Source organism: Trachymyrmex cornetzi, unplaced genomic scaffold (assembly GCF_001594075.2).
Source record: "Trachymyrmex cornetzi isolate Tcor2-1 unplaced genomic scaffold, Tcor1.1 scaffold147, whole genome shotgun sequence".
Classification (NCBI taxonomy): domain Eukaryota; kingdom Metazoa; phylum Arthropoda; class Insecta; order Hymenoptera; family Formicidae; genus Trachymyrmex; species Trachymyrmex cornetzi.
The window spans coordinates 5,719,369-5,741,603 of NW_017296059.1; the positions used below are offsets into that span (position 1 = coordinate 5,719,369).

The 22,235-nt window shown below is 34.8% G+C and overlaps 1 protein-coding gene across 2 annotated transcripts; it reads right to left on the reverse strand.

The window, feature by feature from the left end:
* Positions 1–33: 33 nt before the first annotated feature.
* On the reverse strand, positions 34–15,978 carry LOC108757675 (alpha-2-macroglobulin-like protein 1). 2 transcript variants are annotated; one of them, XM_018502167.1, is made up of 25 exons: positions 15,731–15,978; positions 14,857–15,029; positions 12,164–12,405; positions 11,466–11,582; positions 11,224–11,390; positions 11,040–11,148; positions 10,436–10,669; positions 9,827–10,069; positions 8,721–9,052; positions 8,198–8,559; positions 7,889–8,040; positions 7,647–7,803; positions 7,254–7,398; positions 6,790–7,018; positions 6,316–6,521; positions 5,148–5,497; positions 4,824–5,068; positions 4,503–4,754; positions 3,739–4,131; positions 3,345–3,579; positions 3,091–3,263; positions 2,649–2,835; positions 1,818–2,162; positions 1,066–1,290; positions 34–978 (listed from the first exon to the last, which is right to left on the reverse strand). In XM_018502167.1, exons 1-25 carry the CDS (start codon positions 15,817–15,819, stop codon positions 779–781), a joined length of 5,562 nt encoding a protein of 1,853 aa, XP_018357669.1. In that variant the 5' UTR covers positions 15,820–15,978; the 3' UTR covers positions 34–778. The 2 variants fall into 2 exon arrangements, with proteins under 2 accessions (XP_018357669.1, XP_018357667.1); XM_018502165.1 differs by having other exon boundaries at positions 2,457–2,835; positions 15,731–15,819.
* Between the last annotated feature and the right edge of the window lie 6,257 nt (positions 15,979–22,235).

Sequence of the window (22,235 nt, forward strand, 5' to 3'; positions counted from 1 at the left end):
ATTTTTCATTGTTTAGAAAGGATTGTTTTTTTGTTTAAACATCGTTTTTTGGCTCTCCGGAATTAAATTTGCACAATCGAGTCTATCTAAGAAAATACAATTTTCAAATGTTTAGAAAAATTACACAAGCTAATTCATTCATAAGCTAATCAACAAAAAATTGATATATTATTACTCACCTTAAACACATAGCTTAAACATAGCTCGCACATTAAAATCCGTGATGGAAAATACGACACTAAAGATTAACATTTCATGGATTCATTGAATTACCCAATTATTATATCATAAATCGCTGTGCTTTATTTACAGTTTATTGTTAACTTGTAAATTATTTGCTATTCACAATTACGAGAATTAAACGATATAACGCGACTTTCGCTGTAAAAATGACACTTTATTCTATTAGATATTATGTTTTCTCATCGCACACTCTTAACATAGAATATGTGATGTCGAGATATGTGTACGGTGGGAGATGCAGAAGAGTGATTTGCGATGAAAGTTCAGAGTGTATTCGACTACATACCCTGTGTAAAATTTACTTTCAAATTACATACAGGAGACGTGCTAAAATTAATGAATCAAATTGCAACGATGAATTTCTTGATTCAAATCAAGAGAAATCTTATTCTAGTTCAAGTAATTTAATTTTTGTATATGTATGGCTGAAAACGATTAAGTTTTTCTTCTCGATTGAGTTTCGCTGATACGCGATACATGACGTGTTCTGTTATTTCTGTTTGTATTTAGTATATTCTCGGCGGAACGCCGAAGATCAGTCAGCCGTAGGAAGATTAAGAAATGCGCTATTATCTTGATTCGCACACGTTGCTCGAGCGTCCATTATCTCACGTGGAACACCACCAATCGGTGGTAATCCGTATATAGAAACCTGTTCGTCTAAGACGTATCGATTATGCGAGCGCTTAGCAAACTCGCCGTCCTCGAAGTGCATCAGCAGTGCTAGACTTCCAGCTATAATATAATTCAAATTATAAATAATAATAGTGAATATATAATGGCGATAGTATATAGTTGTTCTTAATTATGCTCACAACTTACGGTTATCTAAAGGCGGGCAAGAACAATTGGATCTTAAGACAAATGCGATCATCGAATGCAGGCGTGTAACTTCGTGCGATGATTGCATATCTAATAGAAGCCTTGCTTTACGTAATCGTCTAATCGCCGCCTTTACGACGCTACTGGCGGAGCAATAAAGATCGTTAATATTCGACGGTAATTCATCGGCGCATACAGGACAGGACTCGTTCGAACCAAGAGGTGCTGAAATAAAAAAAATTATTCGAGTGCCGGTATCACTATATATATAACGGAAAAGATTAATTTTACCTATTAAGATAATTTCTAATTTGAAAAAAATATAAACTGAATAATTGAAACAAGTTATCACGGAAAAAAAAATAAATTCAGTGGGACAGCAAACCTATAACTTACTGCGCGAATTCAATATCTGTAACTAAGAAGATTTGATGGTTTAACAAATCGCTAATATTACTCAGCTGTTAACTTTGCTATTTTAACATAGAAAATTGACTGTCTGTATATTACGACTGTAGATTTGCTGAATCAGTGAAGTTTTCAGCTGTTATTTTCCATGACACTTTATCTGAGGGACGTCCTGGAAACATTTTTAAGATGTAGAAACATCCTCTGGATGTTTGTAGGACATCCCTTGAAGATCTATGCTGTATGGGAGGGCTATACTGTATGTATATCCAATTTCTCTGAATGAGAAAAATCAAAATGGTTTCAATTTTGTGTAATTTTCACGTCTATTCGAATTTACGTACGTAATGTTTCGTTGTTGTTCAGATCCACTTCTATTTTCTGATCGGTTTCATTGGTCATGTTTGATAGAGGATTGTCGTCAAAATGTATGATACCGGGTTTGACAGAAACCGGTATAGGTCCTTCGATACCCTCGGGAGTCGCTAGTTCGTGATCAACCACAACGAAGAGCGGATTTCTATCGAAGTCTGTCGCAAAAGGATCTTGGCCCTGTCTGTTAAAAGTTAAAAACGGTGCCTCCATGTCCTCGAGATCTATGCTGGGTGGTCCGAGCCTGTCGAACACGGGATTCAGATTGATGTCCGGCTCGTCCGGCGTTTGGCCGCTTCCAGTTTCTCTTTGTGGTACTAAGAAATTCAGGAAATTTAGAAAATTACGAAGAAGATATGATACAAGAAAAAGAAAGAGATTTATCCCGAAAATAACGAGAATAATTTAATTAAACATTTCGAGCTTATATTTATACGCAATTGAACATGATTTCTTAAAATATGCTTCTACTGGAAATGCGCACTGGAAGCATACTTTAATACATTTGAATTTAATCGTGTAAATATATAAGTTCAATAGAAGATTTCAGTATAAATCGTTCTCATTACTCTCGAGCTATGTACGTGATATTCATTAACTATTCATATTACCAGACTCGACGCCGTTATTGTTGGCTGCGCTAACATTCGTAACGGTATTGATATCGTCACTATTTACTTTAGGATTGGAATTGTCTACCGGTGAAATATCCTCGCTTCTAGACTGTATGCCGGTTACCGATTTCTCATTTGTTACTTTGTCACGGAGTTGCTTGACCAGATCAGAGTTCTGAGTCGCGTTACCTATCTGCTCTACAGTTCCGTTTCGATCGTTCGGGATTTCAGCTGTTTTCTCGAGTACATCTTTTTCCACAGTATCCTTCTTCGCGGTGTCTTTGCCCATTTCCTGTACTTCTATCGGCACCGGATTGGGAACCTCCACTTCTTCACTCGGAGTGGCACTGCTGCAAGTCGCCGCAAAACTGTAGCTCTGAAAAATGTATAATGCAAATATATTATAAAATATGTATATTTATATTTATATTTTAGATATTTAATGAATCATGAACAAGCCGGTAAATACTAACAGTAACATTACATCAATATTAAATGTTCCCGCTCAACAATATAAATAAAATATAATATATAACGCACGTTGTACGTAATAGTTATATTGTTGAGTAGGAAATTAAGAAATTATATCATTGTTAGTTGGTGTTTATTGAGAATATTCTTGTAAACTTACGCTAGATATCGTCAACTCCTGTTGGTAGTAATCGTAAAGTTTTACATTCGCTGGTTCAAGTCTGTCCACAATATTTTCTCTGGTCACCGTAAACGATATACAGGTCTTTTGGTTGATTAATTTGTCGAAATAAATGGTGACGATACCGCGATCGTCCTCGAAACGTTTCACTTCTACAAATATTTGTGTGTCACACAAGGGAATAAATTTTATCTATTAGTACCTCTTAATATATTCTTCGATTGCACACTCACTTGTGGCTGGATCTTCCAACAGAGAATGAAGGCTCGTACGATCCGGGACGTATCCGCTTACCATATTGATCTCTAGTAATGCCATATTACTTTCCCCATCTGCCATTTTATATCGCGTGCAAATTGTAATTTTTTGCCTGGAGCATTCGTCCAGCCACGTTGCGGGAGCTGCGTTAACTGAGAGGTCAAAGGCTTCAGAGCCGGTCGCATGTGCAACATTGTACTTTATATTGCTCTGAAAATAATTATGAGTAGAAATTAGATCAATATAAGTAAGTCAAGTAAAAGAAGAAATTCCTTTCTCGGTCAAATTCTTTATACTTATACGAATTTATGGTTTAGTACAAATATCGAATATTTTATTATAAAATTCTATGAACAAATTTAAAGCTACCTGTACTAAGACACAGCCTTCACCCTCGGCAAAGATCTCGACTATCGTTGGTATGACGGGCAGACGAATCTGCGTGAGGACCATACGATTATCGTTATACATTCTAGACACCTGGTCCACCTCACCGGCGGTCACGAGCACCGAGAGGTCCGTTGTGTTGCTCGACATCGCAGCGGCGTACTTCGTAAGCGCCTCCAGGCCAAGCACAGTGTCCTGTGTAGATGTGAAACCACCTTCCGCATTGCGTTGTTTCGACATCCAACGAACTGCCTTCAACGCCTCGACCATGTTCGTCTCGCCGCCTAACTTCACCAAAGACAGCACGGCATATGCTGTCATTTCGATGCTCAATCCTAGCGATGGTTTATGTTTATCCTCCCACCAGAGAAGATCCTAGCAAATGAAAATTTATCATGAAGATACACCGATTGAGATTTATCTTATATATTTTCATTGACATAAACTCGACTACAGCAACAGATTTAGAGCCGAACTAAAAATTTTTGTATTTTAATTTTTGTATAATGATTGGTACAATCTGTACTATGAAATTTTTAATCATAGATAAAAAAAACTTTGAACCCTTCTCTATCAATCATTATAGGCGAAAGTTCACTTGCATTCTGTATTTTAAACAGGTCACTTTAAAACTAGCTTTATCCAAAATTTGGCTCGCGAGCTAAGTTTTCTGGACAGGCCTGCTTCAAAACTTAGATTTAGTTGAGGGTTGAGGATAAAATTAGAGTAAATTTTGTTATTCGTACATTGTTCCGCGTTGCACGTTTCATAAGCAATTTCATGCTGTTGTTCGCTTTCGGATGTTCTAATAACGTTAAGGCATAGGTGGATAAAGCTGCCGTGTACGTTGTACCGCCGTCATTCTCCATTCCTTTCTCCAGGCAATGTAGAGCGTTATTAATGAGTGATGCTGTTAATGGCACGCCCGATTCTAAGAGCGAGATCAGAATGTAAGCCGTTAATGCCGAGGAAGAAGTATCGTCATCTTGCAGACCGCCCTGTAAACACATTTAAGAGTACTAAGTGTCACTTCTTTGAAGAAAGATTTAATGCTGCGTATGTAATACCTTCATATCCTTGTGGAATACTCTGCCGATCACAGGGAAGCATCCATTTTCCAATTGTTTCTTCACCATCCATTTTACAGAAATTTTAAGATCTCGTTCGTCAATGTGAATTATATTCTTCGCTTGAGCAAAGGATTTGATCACGAATGCGGTGAGCCAAATCGAGCTACCATCCTCTGAGCTTTCCGGACCGAACGCGGAATACGAACCGTCCGGATGTCTATATATTAATTCGCGCTGATATCCTGTATCACACAATCAAATATAATATCAAAAAACCTATCCTTAATCGCTCATTAAAATCAGATCAAAATCGAATAGTACCTTTCTCCATATTTTTGATCGCTTTTGCTCTTAGCTCCGGATTGTCAATTCCAGAAGCGTCCAAGTAGCCAATAACATGGATATTAGGAACAAAGAGAATCATATTTTGCTCGCCGCATCCCATCGGCAAACGAACGAGCTTATCTAGATTCTCGAGAGCCGGACCCAGGATATCTCCTATCAGGGACACGTATGCTCTCGCGCTCTCGGGCACCAAATCGTTAGGTAGATCGAGATTCCAAGTTATGGTGGAATCATCGGTAAAGTCCTTCGGACAGATGAACGCAGATTTTGTCATTTCTACAGGGAATCCTTCCGGTAGTACTAGTATTGGTTTTACAATCACGTCCCTAAAAAGGGTGTATAAATTGCTAAATACTGTCGATGCTTAATCCATAATTTATAATATCTAACATTTAAATGACCAAAAACCATGTTTAACAAGATCACATTTTCCTCCTTTCGATGAAATATTAAAAATTTTTATAGAAATTAAATTTGAATATAAATTTCGGGCTATTCGAGCCTGGCTTACGCAGAACATCATACAGCGGATCACTTAGAGATCTACATGTTGTGGAAAACGATTTTATTGTACTTCGAATGGGAGAATATAGGTTATCATATTGTGTGTATCTGTAATTTAAATTAATTCACTGAGGAGGACCTTATTAAAGGTTGAAACGTTTGTATTGTGAAAGAAGTTTGTAATATAAGAATTGGCGTAAGCGAACTAGCCAGGCTAAGATAGTTCCGAAATTTATATTCAAATTTAATTTATATTTAATTGAGCCAATAAATATAGGAATTTAATATTTTATAAAAATAATAAGACAACAAACGAGCAAGATTAAGACAATGTAAAGTAATTTACTTTAATAAAAATATATTGAGATGAGACATGTCTTGACTTAACTGAAATATGGAGTATTAAATGATAGGTATCCTATTATTTTATACATTATAATCTTGCGCTGTTTTTTGCTTTATTATTTCTATATTGTTTTGCAAATACGTGATATGGTCTAAAATTACACTCAAACTAACTTTCTTTAAAATAAATAAAGAAATTCCGGATTTTCATATATAATTTCGACGAATAAATGTATTTACAGAATTGTTAAATGCTAGTAACTGCAAACAGGACTATTCAAATTGAGCCATTTACCGTGTATATAGAAGGACTTCCGGGCCGCATGGCTCGGCATAATCCGAATCGATCGAAGCGGAAACAGTGATATTAACATCGCCTAGAACTCGAGGTCTGAGAATATATTCGTGCACTACACTGTCTCGTGGTTTTACACAGAACGAAGCAACTGCGTGCGACAGATGCAAGTCGAGCCCCGTTGCATCTTCCAACTTAATCTTGACCTGCGAAAATCATCGCTCAATCAATTATAACATATCGGTCGGTTATTGTAAATGCGATTTAATGTGCAATGAATATCTCTCAATTATTCAATATCAAAGATCGTATAATATATGTAAAAGTATGTTTCAATTCTATATGTATCTACGTTAATAATCGATTTGTGTGTATTTTATTATTTTTGTAATATAATCTCTGAATTTTATTAAAATTTCACTAGGAATGTCGAATGATAGTAGAACAAGAATGAAATGAATGTCAAAAACTTACCGGTAAACTGTGTTGCATGTAATTAAACAAAGAAACTTTCATGCGCAACATTTCTCCGCGTTTCACACTATATGGTAAGCTATAATCGAGGAAAAACGGTTGAAATCCCGTGATGGTGGTTGGTGGTGCTATTCCGAGACCGTGTGTAGGTGAAACACATGCAGTGTATCCGATCCAATCGGTAATGGTATGAGGCAGAGTACGTTCTATCGTCACTTTGCCTTCTTTTCTATAAAAAGTAAAGGAAAAAAGTATACATGAAGCAATATGAATCAAACAAACGGAAGCTGAAAATGCTTTCTTATTTAATTGTACATTAAAAAGTGTAAGAATAACTTGCTAATGTATCCTATGTATATTTCAAAACGAGAAAATAAAATAAAATTTAAAACTTAGCCGAGGACAATTACAACGGAATTGTTTTTGATTAATGATAAATATATTCTGTGAATTTAAACATGTACCCTGTAGGCACTAATTCCCACAGCCACGTTTCAGGGAAGTAAGATCTGAGGGGAGGTTGGTCGGACGCTTGATCCACGTATCCCTGCTCGGGACCCACGTTTAATAATGGATACGCCATAGGCAATGTCTTCGCTCTAAACATTCCTATCGAAAAATAATGCGTCTGATAAATATATAATATAATAAATACAGTTTAAAAAAAAACCGAACAGAACATAAGTCATTATGACACAAAAATGTGCGTTAAAATGGCTTCAAAATGATTACTAAGAGTCACTTTTCAATCAGTAATGATTCATTTTAACATCATCCATTTTCGTGTTATCGTGACTTGTTGTTTTGCTTGGTAAAATCTATCTATCTATGAACAAGCAATTTTTCTGGAAACGCACCAGCATCCGTTTCCATGTCTGCGGATGCTGAGAAGAAAGGAATTGCAGGGGTTGCAATCATAGTGGCCTTCACGCTGCTTCTACCTCTACTTCTACGACGTTGAAGACAGGGCCGCGTTTCAAGTATCAAATCGCTCATCACAACAGCTCCGAAGTCCTGAAATACGGGGCAAGATCCAATGGACATATAATTACCTTTCTTACAATCTTAGAATTTATTTACATTTCCAGAAAGTTCTCACATCGAACGCCTGTATGGCATCTACGTAATTTACAAGTCCGCCGTTGTACACCGTTCTTCTTCTCCTTTTACGCTCCCACGAGGGTGATTCTTCAAAAGCGGGCATTGGTAAATGATCGAATTCTGTATTAATTGTTTCTTCGTGCGTTGCAGCTGCAAGAATTTATATGCCGAATTACACAAACTGTTTTACATTAACTGGATATCCTCGTAACTTAAAAATCCTACAAAAATACTTCAAGAGAAGAATTAAGAATTAATCTAACATTATTGTTTTTTTACTGTCTGTATCGCTATGTATCTTACATACCTTTACAATGAGTCCACGTCCAAATAGGACGCGGCTCCGGTTCGATATGGAATCTCTTCATCTGCGCAAAAGTCTGATCAGCATCAATCAGGTTTGCTTTGGCTCCTGCTAAGAAACGAGTCGACTTGTCGACTGCTGAAATGCCACAGAGAGACCAAGGGGCTGCTTCCACGTGATACTGAGTGGCTGTTCCCGGGAATTGAGCGTCGGTGTGCCAGGCGGTCTTTACTTTATTCTCGAAACAGTGTCCCACTTTGATGGAATACGTGGTAGCAACAATCTCACCATCTGAACGAACGTAGTATAACAACAATTCGGAGACAGGTGCCATAGACGGAGTGATCTTGACGCTGAGAGGGAATCTTGAGAAACAAGAAATCAATGTCAGAAATTTACGATCCTATACTTTTATTTTTTTAAATAAATAAAACAATTCGAAGCACACATTCAAAGGTTTTCAAAAGTAAACGTGAAGTGAAAAGAATCTATGGAAGAGAGTGTACTTTGCCAATTGGAATATTACCTGTGAGCAATTGTACCCTGATCTGTTTTATTTCCTGGTGATTCGACGGCTCCTAACAAGTTCCGGAATTCCGAGTAATTCAAAACCGTATCTCTAGTCGGTCGGTGTTTTACATGACCGTATATTAACAGGTCCCCCTTAGAATTGATCGAGTAATGGAAGGAAATGGACTCGTTGGTTTTACTTTTCGCCGGCACCGTATACATAACATTGAATGAGTACTTTTCGCCGCAAACAATCGGTTGATAACCTCGGGCTACCGCCAAATAGCTGTCTGACGGTGAGTACCAAGGATTCACTTCGATATGTGCTGATGGTTGATCCATGAAAACCTAATTGCGATTTACAATAAACAGGGTTGGGTAGGGCTAAATTAAAAAGTTAAGTAATAATTAAGTTATAAAGTTAATTAATTTTAACTTAACTTAGTTACATTTTAGAATTTTAATTTTTTAACTTAATTTAGTTATATTTTATCGGTAACTATTAACTTTTAATTTTTGATTTGTTTTAAGTTAACCCTTAGACACAATACAAAGGGATAATGAGTATATAATTTCGTAACTTTATGTCTTTTATATCATGTAATCGTCAGTAAACAACAAATGTAAACAACAAAAAAACCAGTGATCCTTTAATATATATTATGTGAAAAAGGAAAAATACAAAAAATTATGTAAAACGATCAAATTTTTTTCTTTTTCTTTCTTTTTAGTTGTTTGTTCGGACTAAATTTAACTTTTAACTTTTCAATTACTTTTTTTTAATTAACTTAATTTCTAATTTAATTGATTTCATTATGAATTAATTGAATTACTCGTACTTTAAGTAAGTTAAATTTTTAAGGTCATTAACTTTAACTTAATTTAGTTAAAAAAAAAGGTTAACTTATCCAACCCTGACGATAAATTATAAATTCGCAAATGCGACTTTATGCTTGCACAAAGTGTTTTTAAATATTCAAAAATTGTGTCTTTATCTTTTCTTTTAGAATAAATTGTTTTTAAATTAATCAAATAAATTATTAAAAAGTAATTAAAGATGAAGTATTTTGTTTAAATCTTTTTTTTTTAAATATAATATGTAATGACTGTTCACAAACTTACTCGCCAACGTGTGTCCGGCGAGTAGTATTTCGTGGGATAGTCGATACCAGTTGCGACGAAACTCAGCAGGACGATGTTTCTGTGCGGTGGTGGTACGACAAAGTCAACAAAACCGTCAGACGAAGATGTGAAATTGCGGCATTCAACTACTACGCGAAGCCACTCGTCCTTACCGCGTACTCGCACACAGAGCTGGATCTTCTCGTGCGGTGCCGGGGTATTGTCATGCCGCGAGACGCGTAACTGTAAAAGAGATTTATTTCGCATTCCGTAAAAAGCATACTTTCATTTAGCTGCAAAAGTGGAAATCCTGAGAAATAAAAGGAATAAAACAAATTTCAAACGAATCAATTAGATGACTAATAATACAAATTTCGTTCACTTTACAAAAGATATCAAAACACACGAACTGTCTCAAACTTCATTTATTGTTAGCTCCTCTTCGGCCATGAATAATTATGAAATTAACGGGTGTTTTTAAAGTAAATAAAACTCTTTCTTTTAATTTTTTGCATATAGCGAATATTTAAGTAATTTTGAATCCTGATAAACTTATAAGTCGTCTTATAAGTACGCAAGAAATTGAAACGATTATTTGCAATAATCTACCTTTCCATGATACGGCAAGCCTAGTTTAAAGTATTTTGGTGTGTACGGCAGAAACTCCAGTTTTAAGGCCTGATGCACGACCACAGTCCGGCTAATGCTTGTCTCTACTATGCCGGTACCAGTCTCGGTAAAGTTAGCTATGAGGACGATGTTATTTGGTGCCACTTTCCATTGAGCAAGTCCGAGCACCGCGCCCGATAATACAAATTCGGTGCAACCATCCGGCGAATCCAGCTGTAACGATCAGATAATTTTAAATCTATTGCGGGACACCGAATCTCTCATATCGCACTATGTCTATAGAATATTGAATCAAATAAGATAAATGATGTTTTCGATCGAAGCGGATTTTAGTATCAAATAGGTGATATTTATATATGCAAATTTAGATATGAATATCATTAAGTATTAAGATTTTGCGCTTCGATCGAAACTAAGATTATTTCTTTCATTTGATTTATTTCATCGATTTAATTTCTACTTATAATTGTAAAATATTGAAGTTTGATTTTTATAATGATACGATTGGAGTCGTTTAAGTAGTAAATTTTCTAATAAAGATAAAATAAACATTAATGTCAACCAACAGTCGAAGGTTACTGACCTCCGTTTCGTAATGTATTTCTGGGAGATTGGGTTTCCTTCTCCATGTCGGTATTTGAGGCGTCGATTTTAGAAGCAATTTACCTTTGACCGGCTTGCCATAACTGTATCTGTAATAAAACAGTGTCATGCAGATACGCTGCAGCAAATGCTTCAATTCGCTGATTATCAAAATGATCATTTACTTTGCGCATATGTTCCACGTAACATTCTCCGCATCCGCGAGAATGTATCCCGGTGAAGTTATGGTCACTTGAAATCTCGGAAGAACGTATTTCTTCACCTCGAATACGGTTGTATGGATCAGTTGCGGTTGCGATCTTCTCTTCTCCACTTTAATCTTCCAGGTACCCTGTAGCACAAACAGCATCCTTAGCATTATCGTTATAGTACTCTCGTTGTGTGCTCTTGTTTAGGACCACATTACCGGGCTTGGTTCCGGGGATAGAGCGAATTTTAATTGCGCCATTCCATTTTCAGTACTGACGTTGGCCCACTGCGCCACTCGCACCTCGGATGGATTCTCAATCCATACTTTAGGTATCTAGAAAGAGAGGCAAGCTCCATATTATTAAATGAGAGCTCTTCTCTTCTTTCCAGCCGATTCTATTATTAGAGTTCTGTATGAATAAATTGTCCCTCCTTAGAGTAGAACATATATATTACGAGGGTCATATCGAAAATAATGCAACAATTTTTATAAATTAAGATTTTTTGTTATTGAAATATCGAGTACATTATCTTAATATGTAATTATATTATCTTAACTTTTTGTTTATTTTTCTACATAATCCCGACTTTTTGTATACATTTTTTTCATTCTGAAAGTTTAAATATTTCTTTGTAATGTAAAACTTTGTTCCATCAATTATTTCCTCATAAAGTTTTATGCTATAAATAAATATTCAAGCTTCTAGAAAAGAAAAACGTTTCCAAAAAATTGGAATTATGTAGAAAAATAAACAAAAGTCGGTAGATTAAGAATTATATCTGATTTTTCAATAATAAAAAATCCTAATTTATAAAAAAATATTGGCCGTTACTTTCTGTACGATCCTGGTATGTTATTACTTTACTGATTAGTTACGATTGCATTAATACTTATGTTGGTAACGAGCGACGAACCGTTTTCTTCCAAGGCTTCAAGTCGTGCTTGAGCATAAGGATTCTAATGTTCACATCTTGCCCAGGTTTGTAGACAGGTTTATCTGTCTCGACGAACGTGATTAGGGAATCATGCTCGATATAAACTTCTTTTTCCGTTTCCACGACGTAGTCGGGATATTTGTCGAATTTTATCTTCAATCGTAGTCGTCCATTGAAGTATTTCGTGAAAGGTACTGCCAATTCCAGACATGTTTCTATTCCTATAGTAAACGTTAACAAAACCAATGGCTGAATTTACTTCCTTCTACTTTTCAACTACAAATACTTGAGCAATGAAAAAAAGAAGAATAAAATTAATGACAGTCGCAATAGTTAATAGTATAAAGATAATGGCGTGTATAAATTGCATAAGTTGATTTGCTTAATTAATCATGTTGTCGACAACCGCGATTGAACTATACGTTGACGCAATTTGAATTATTCGAATTAAAAATAATCAAGTTTAGGGAAGATTTTAATATATATATAAAATAAAAAATAGTTTATTTTTATTATCTAACGGATGCTTAAATATAAAAATATGAACAGTTATATAAATGCACCGTAAAATTGAACTATTTCGCTAAGTACAGCAAGTCTAAGATATATGTTGAAAGGCAAAGAAAAGATATTTATTATCAAAACATTTTAGATGACTTTAGAATACACTTTAGATTACTTTACAATAAAGAGTCTTCGCTCTGTAATTTACTACAAGTTTACTAATCATATATTTTTTAGCGATTCATCGACAAATCTTTCCGCGCGTCTGCGGCATCAATCATATAAACGTACGATAAACTCGGACCTTGATCAAGTCCTATACTTGTTGTGCATCCCGTGAATAACAATGCAGATGGGTTTCCCATGTGATCCCGAGCGATTGCTTATTTCCCCTTCGGAGAGAGACTCGGCTCATTTAGCTCCCCCGCAGGAAGCGGCGACAATTTCAATTTATGATTTGTTTAAAGCGTCCGATTCGAGCTGCGAGGGAAGAAGGAGGAAAGACCGGGACGCGATTCAGGAGCGTAGCCAGAGGCCCGAAAATAAATTCTCCATTAAACTTTCTCATGACCGTAAATTTATTAGTGCGAAATTTGGAACCCCACTCGAACGTGGTGCAACCTCGTCACGTATTCACAATTTTAGGTAGAAATATTTCGATAATCTCGAATATCATCGATCTGTAATCTCGAGAAACTTGAATATCTTTGACGAAATTATCAAAGGTAGAGTGAAAGTTTGAATTATCAGTTCTCCATTATCCGTTCTTTAAAGATTGGCCATTATTCGATGTTTTCTTTTGTTATCCCATTGCTACGTCCCTGAATTCAACACAGGAATCCACGCGTATTTTCGACGATTATGCGTTATCGCGTCGCGTGCGCGATAACACATCGGGTCGTATTCGGATATTCGATTATCCTCGGGCGTAAATTCGCCATCGCGAGTCTCTGTATCTGAGGAATAGAAGAACGTATAAGTCCAGAGATCGTGAGATATAAAAAACCAAAAAGTGTGAAAAACAATCTTTGTCTCTAAAAACTCTAAAAACTCAGGTATTCAAATTCAAAATTGTATCTTCACATTTTGCCAATTCCCTATACAAGGAGAAAAATTGAACAATTTTTACCTTATAAAATTAATGAAAATATTCTGGTAATTTTTGCCGAATTTATGATGAACTTTATTTGCCTAGAAGTGAAAATATAGGAGGTGTAAAGTAAAAAAGTACATTACAATTATAATAAATCTATTCATGTCATTATTACCTTATAATAAAATAAGTCGTACTATTCTCAAGACTATAAACTCAAATAACTATCAAGACTTTATATATATTTGTATTTTTCACCGCACAGTAAAATAAATTTTGTCACCGCTAAAATAAATTTTATTGAGATGTTTGATGTAATTTATAGATTTATTTTACACAATGTGAAAAGTATCTTATAATATATAACTATACGACGATCCCTCATTTATTAGAAAAATTAAGTACATTTTACATAAGTGGGTGTCTGTCCCTATATGGACTTGCCAATTCCATAAAATTTGCTAGAATTCTATCGTATATTACTTGACGTTTGTCCACCCAAAAAAAAAAAACTGCCGATAAGCGAGGAATTCCTCTTAGTATTTCCTCTAAGCAAAAAATCTTACATTAATCTTACATTAATCAGGTGCGTATATTTATAACGCGTATTCATTTATAAAAATGAGGACACATGAGTTATGATCAAAAATAAATTCCTCTATAAAAAATTCTATTATAATAACTCAAATAGCCTTTTGAAATAAGAGGATATACAAAATACTAGCGGCACGCTTATTTGTTAGAAGAAGCTTGTCATTTACGTGGTACGCGTGCATGTCGGTACATGTAAGACATTTTTCTAGTATTGAGAGGATTGCAATCCTAAATCCAGTACTTCATGGTTATACAAAATTCCTTTACTTTATAGAGTATCCTCTTGAGGTCATATATAAATGGAAAATCCTCTGACATTAACACGGAACCGCTAAATGGCAGAATATTTTTTTTTGGGTTATCTTTATGTATGTTTTGAGAACAATACCATGAAATCATTTGAGTCAGTTAAAACTGTCGAGCATTCGGAAATCAAACGGTGTCATCGATCAATTGTAGAATTCAAGAAAGAAGAACTTACCTGTTTTGACGACGCCACTCGTCCTGGTTAGTACCTCATCTTCCGCGCTCGTACCCGCTGGAGATAGCAGCTCCAGGATAACGTGTGCCGGTGGCTCGAGATTATGCAGCGACAAACAGCCACTCTCGGTTTCGCCGGCCAAGAATCTCCTTGGTGCAGTGAATACATATCCTCTAAAAGAACAAGCCGGTTAAACCACACAAGAGCGAGAAACATAATAAATATCGATTTTGCGGGGGAATTTTGTAAAGAATTTCTTTTACGAGATCAATGGGAATCATAACTGCCTTATAGATCACTAAAAAGTGTGATATTTGTAATTATACCGAAGTCAAGAGAAAATCAAAATGATTTCGACATCATAAAAGTCAAAATAAATCTTTGGTTACAAAATTTGATTATTTATTAATGTTAAGAATAAAAATTAAGTCTTTTTTATTTTTTGTTAACTTTTGTGTGTTCCTTGGATAGGGTGACCAAAATTACTCGAACAACTCAAAGTTCCTCCATTCGATAGTATTTACAAAACATCAAAGATACGTTCAGAAGTCCATTTCACTTTAAGATTAATTTAACCAGATATTAAACATCTCTCGAATAGAATCTCGCAAATCTGTTATGTAGAACTGTCTTTAAAAGATCTATTTCATAGCTTAGTTCCTTAACGACATCTTATACTCTCAAGTTTATCGCGAGGAAAAATCGATGTGGCTATTATTAAATTAATGCGCATCGCGAATATTATTCTCGGTCAGTCAGCGATAACGGAGAATCTGCAAGAGAGTCCGATATCCGCGGGTAATCGATACAAAAAAGAATAATCGAGAGAAGAAACGTTAGTTTCGCGAAATAGAGTGCCAAGGGGTATCTTTACCGATTGGCAGTCGCACCGGCTTCGCAGGGCCGAAGGCGCGGATAGAACAGGCAGAGAAATGCACAAGAAACGATTAGCTTATACATCATTGTCTGAGGATTCACACTGTTCGTCGCGTGTACTCGTGATTTGCGAGAAAATCTTAGATCGTCACAGGCATATTAACGAGAGGCACGCTTCGAGGCGCTTCCTCCTCCTCGCGAGAAAAACGTTTGAGAGAGCGGCAGGGGAACAACAGCCAACAGAGAGGCTGCGGACCGACTGAAGGCGCGATGTTCGTGCCGGCTACTTTTATCATTAACCCCTTGAGCCTGTGCAAAGAGAGGAGAAGGGTTACGGGCGCGGATTAAATCGCGAGAACCATCCACGTCGTAGACCACCGACTGTGCGATTCTAACAATCAGCGTCCTTTTCTCGGACTGTTTACTATCTGAAAAATCTGCACAAAAATCATTCTGCAGGACGCTCAAATTATTTGCCAGAATGTCAACTTTTTACAGCGTTGCTCGTTATAGTTGGAATTTCTATGTTATTATTTTGATGGTCTAACTACCTAAAATTATTTTTAGATCTGTATCTAGCTTAATTTTTAGATATAATAAAATGAAATTTATTAAATCTTAATACATATTTCTTTAAATAGTACTAATTAAACTTTTACTTACAGTATATAAATTAATGGTTTTACATTATTCTGTAGGTTAATGTCAATGATATGTCTATCATTTTTTATAATTGTAGCGTTTATAGGAGCCGTTGCGGCTCCAATTATAAAAAATGATAGACATCTCATGAAATTGCTGTCTTCTAATTTTTAATATGTAATTTGTTTGCACTGTTTGCACTCCAATTTATTTTAAAGTTGTATTTAAAAAATTTACTAATTATATTTGAAATTTTAAACAAAAATACTTGGAAAATCTGAGAATTGTTTTTCTTTTGCAAGATTTCAGCAAACATGTTTTCTATGTTATCCTAAGAATTGCAGATTCACGAGCTTTTTCCTTATCCTTTCTCATTTCAATGACGAGTTTCATATCTCTGGAGCTCTTCCAGGCTTTGCAAAAAAATTAAAAAGCGTCATTTTGAAAACAATTTACTTCCAACTTGCTCTGCTCAAGAATTTGCTCTTGATATCTCATCCCTCATAAAAAGGTGCGTTCTTTGAAAAAATAAAATAAAATAGAAAATAGTTTTATAAATAAAAAACAAAAATGTCTCCCAGAGAGATTTCACAGATACCTGCGTTTATATTCCAACAATTTTTCTAACTTTAATTTCTAGGAATTAAATAATCAGCTGAGAGATTAATTGCTATCTTGTTTACGTCAGTATAATTATAATAGAAATAAACACGCGCCTCCAAAAAGATCCTCGCAAACATATTCGTCTCCTGGCCTTGGGATCGTATTTTGCTACGTCTAATGATAACGTGATGTGAAACTCCCGCGAGTGTTATTCCAGATTTTCCGACGATTCAACGTAACTCTCGTAACTCTGATAACCCTCGCCGTATCGCCGAGACGTCGTGTCTACGGGTTATCATATTCGAGTTTGCGTTCTCTCATGATCTCGGCTCTCTCATTCCTGGTACCGCTCGATTAAGCGTTTATTGGGAAATTAGACGGAAGTTGAAAGCGGAAAATCTGTGACGCAGGAGCGCATACTTATCTCGTTATAAATAAATTGATCATCAAGTTTCAAATAATTCGACGAACAGGGCCTGTCATTAAGATTGATAATGCAATTCCAGAAATACGTTTCTAAAAAAAATTAGGGAAACTGCAAGTTACTTAACTGAAATTACAAGTTACTTACGCCAATACTTGTGAGTTTACGAATATTATTAATGTTATTATATATATGTACGTATGGAATGTAAAAGGAAGAAAAAATTTACGAGTACATAATCACTATAGATTCACGTTGTAGAAATGCTGATTATAGGGAAATGTTACCGCGCTATGTACTGATAAAATATAGAAAACAATATTATATTTCGCCTCCGTTTCTTTCTCATATCGCGCATGCAATTACATTTCGTAGCTATACAACCGTGATATATGATATACTGTAATAATAAACTATGCAATAATAAATTAGTCTTCTTCTAACAAAAATTTTCAAATTAAATAACGAATCATATATATAATAAACAATTGATCTTTATCGATTTATATCCTGGCTAAAAGAATGTGTGTGTGAGAGAGAAAGGGAGAGAATATTCTATCTACTTATAATTCTATAATTAAAAATCTTATAAATTAAAAATACGTGTATGTGTGTATTTATAAATGTGTTGCGCGTTGCGCGGTTAACAGATTAAAAGATTTTCTTAACAGGTAACATAAGATTTTCCATAGCTGGACTAATATACATTTCTGGAACTTAAATACTTAAAGTGCAATAGATATATGTTTAATATTTGGCAAAAGAAAAAGAAATTTCTAATACAATCTTCAAGAACAAAAAACATATCTAGGGTGCGTTTCATTTGATGTTCGCAACGCTCGCGAGTATTATTTTATCCTTATTTGTTTCAAATCAAATATTAAGCAAGGATAAAATCTGCTATATACGCTGCAAATATCAAGTAAAGCTAAATGGAACGCACCCCTAATGAATACTCGACGAAAGAGAAAGAGAGAGAGAGATCATTAGGTCTGTTCTTTCCCCGAGTTTTGAACTGAATACTGGAGCAATAAGTTATAGTGATAACTATAGAGAGATAACTATAGTTTGTTTCACTTTAATTTATTGCACTATTTCAGAACTAGCTTAGAATTCTTCGAAAAAGAGCAGACTTATTGGCCGGTATTCATAATCAGATCTTATATTCAAGATCATCTTAAATATGGTCTTAAGAAGTCACGAACAAATCAGAGGGCCATATTAGCGTTTTAAGACATTGCTTATAAGACAGTCTTGAAATGAGAACGAACTATGAATACTGCCCAATGAATACTGGCCATGGGCCGGTATTCATAATCAGATCTTATATTCAAGACCGTCTTAAGTACGGTCTTAAGAAGTCACAAACCAATCAGAAGGCCGTATTAGTGTTTAATAAGAACGGATTATAAATACGGGGTCATATCATATATTCATTTGTAGAATATAGCGATATAAATATTATCGTAAATATATTTTATTTTATATTGAATTAAGTGTCATTAAGTGTGTGATTAAGTGTGTTTTTAACGATTATGGCTGATAATTTTTTTGGCAATACCCGAAAATTAAAGCTAGCGAAGATACGCTCCATGAAAAGGAAGCAGGAGAAGAGTGAGCATAGCTTTTGAACGCTGCTTTGATTGTAGTGGAGTGGGGGTAAAAAGCCAGCTTTCTTCACTGCATGAAATTGCACTTTAATGCGCTCGAAAACGGCAGCGGTGGCTTCGGTACGAAGTTGGTCGCGCGTCACCAAATTTTCAAATCCGCCGTCGCGCCGTTCGGCCTCGTTCGGCCTCGTTCGGCTCCCTTCGAGTCTCGTCGTGTTATATGGTGTCGCAGCGGCGATTCGGCAAACGGAAAGTGATCCCGATTCCCGCGTTTTTCATACTTCTCTCGCGTGTTCTCGCGTTGTCTTATTTTAAGTCGCGATAAGTGTCGCACGATCGTATAATTAATTACAAGTCAATGTGAGTGATCTCGCGCGTTGTTCTGAATTCGTCGTGAAATATTCTGTTGTCTTGAAATCTCGTCGCGTGTGGAAGTGTCGTGAAAAGTGTCGCGCGATCGTAATTGTTATTATAGTTAATGCGAGTGATTCTCGGGAGTGTCGTATAAAGTATCAAGCAGATGATTGATTGTGTATCTTGAAATGAAGTGAAAATAATAAGCGTGAGAAAATTCGCTAGAATATTTATAATTTCGTTGGTTAATATATAACGAGTCTGTTCGATTTTGAATTTTTACCTTGTTTTATAAAGTACACAATTGGCATCCAAAAAACGAGTCACCATGATATCAAAATGATGCCAAAATGATCACTAAAAGTTTTTTCAATCAGTTATGATTCATTTTAACATAATTTTGATATTATCATGACTTGTTCTGCTTGAATACTGCGCGGTCGCCATATTTGGACAGTGCCATGCGAAGGCAATCTGGAATGTGTTCCAAAACTCGGCTCTGTCTCAACTCCGAGTATCTTTTTTCCTTGTTCAACGTTCGGTGAACAATAAGGATAAAATCATACTCGGATTGATTGCGAGTCGAGTTTTAGAACGCATCTCCGAGAAGCTGAGAGGAGGAGGAATCAGGTGCCGGCGGAGCAATCCTGGGTGAGTGATTTTTTTATTATTAAATATATTTTTTCTCTAATATTCTATATTATTTTAATTCGCGATTAATTATCTGTTCCTATTTGCGCGAGAGAATTCAGAGAAAGAGATTTTTTTTCATTTCTATACCTTTTTTTGATTATTTTGATTATTAGAGTCATTATTTTCTAAATTCTCTAAATTTCTTCAAGTGGAATCTCAGTCTAAAAAATGAAAATTAAGAGCTAATCTTGAAAAAGAGTGGCTCAATTTTCAATCTTTAAGAATAAGATTTCACTCTTCAAAGTGAGATTTACTCTAAAAATTTTGAAGAGTGCATTTATTATATTTATATTTGAAAGAGAGATTTTGTTTTATCTATAATTTTGTAAAAGATGATTTTTTTGAAACATGTGTAATTATTTTATATCTGCTCGAAAACAATGAAAGTAAAAAAAATTCAATAGTTTTTTAAATTTTGACTTCTTGGAGCACTGCTATAATTTGAATGTATCTCTTGTGTTACAGATTAACGTCGTGCTACAACTCCGCCGATGCGCATCATATCGGTAAGTGAATAAATTTTTATTTTAGCCTTGAGTAATGGATTTGTGAATAGACATATAATAGAAATACAATAATATAACATAAATAAAATCATTTGATATAATAATGTAATAAAAAAATTAATAAATATAATATAACAAATATATAATGAAAATATATAAATGGACAATGTAACAGAATAATAGATATTTATATAATAATATAAGTAAAATTAATTAATATAATAATTATCTAATAAAAAATGAATATAATAGCATAATATATGTAATATATATATGTATATATATATAATTACTTTTTCAGAAATCTATTACCTGAGGTGTATATTTTTGTCGTATAAGAAATATTTAGCCTGGAACTTAATAACTGTTCGTCGGTACATACGATTGCTACTATCCAACGATATTAAAGAATATGATTCATAGCATATGATTTCTCCGAGAGAGGGCACAACGATGCCTTCCGTCATTGATCCTTTAACTCAGAAAGGCATGCAGTTATAATTATCACTAAATGTCTAATTAAATTTGCGATCGTCGCCACCGGTTTGATCGTCAATGACATTACACAAATCGGAGAAGAACGGATTAGATTACCTTTCCACAGAAGAAAATTTTGAATAATATTTTAGAATGAAATTTTAAAAGGAAATTTTAAACTTTATTTCTATCGCATGGTCCGATATTTTTTTTTGTTATTATCTTGAATATCAGAAATTATATTGAAAATATAATGCAATCCATTTACCGATTATCTTCATTGTTTAGATCGTTTCTAATTTCTATTCGAGAGTTGGATTACATTAAATATACCCTGATCAAATCGCTGCTTCGATCGTTTACGAAAACCGCAGCATCGCTCTTCGACAGATATCGGATCGCTATCGGTCGAGCCACTTCGTGTATTTTTCGCAATTGTTACGGTCGAAAAGTGGATCACGCGCGCGAACAATTACAAGTGCCTCTCGTGAAGCGTTGAAATCGTTTGTTGTTCATTGCTGTTGCAATCGTTACGTGCCGATATCACAGTTTCGCTTCGATTATCGCCGAACGTATTGTCAGTCGATTTGTTAATTTAGCAACGTATCATATCTGGCTCAATAGGTAATAAATAACAAATGTACCTTAAAATTATTGTTTTTTATCTGGAGATAATTTAATTCTTCAAATACTTCTTTGTATGTGTGTGTGTGTGTGTTTTTGTCTAAACGCTACACGGAAAGAATGATTTTACTGTAGGATCTAAAAATAGGTAGATACAGAAAATAATGTTATGAGATTATCAAAACAATTATATGGGAAATTCAAGCTTGAGTTTGCAATGTTGCAAAAGTTTTGACATTCTAGCAATCAGTTTAAGCAAAATTTTTTATATTTCAAATTTTTAGATACTAAACTGTTCTTTCTGTGTAATTCGGGATTCTTTAACGCCTTTCAAGTATTCACAATTTAATAATTATAAAATAATCTATACAGTTTTACGACTCGTTATTACATTACTGCGATATAATTTTAAGAAAAAATTATCGCGAAATTAGCGTTTTATCTTACTATCTAATTTATGACCATTTCTATCATTGTAGATTAATTTTAATCTCTTTAATTTATTTGTTAAGTAATTTTTTATTTTTTCTTAATTCTTAAAACACAAAGAAAAGATAAAAAGTAAGTTAA

Bases quoted from the DNA above. Each gene is read 5' to 3' on its own strand.
- LOC108757675 (XM_018502165.1), bottom strand. From the start codon at position 15,819: ATGATGTATAAGCTAATCGTTTCTTGTGCATTTCTCTGCCTGTTCTAT. The intron at 8,560-8,720 runs GTAATATTCCAA...TTGTTTCTCAAG, and splicing joins CAGGGTACAATTGCTCACAG to ATTCCCTCTCAGCGTCAAGA. The intron at 1,291-1,817 runs GTACGTAAATTC...TTTTTATTTCAG, and splicing joins GAACAACAACGAAACATTAC to CACCTCTTGGTTCGAACGAG.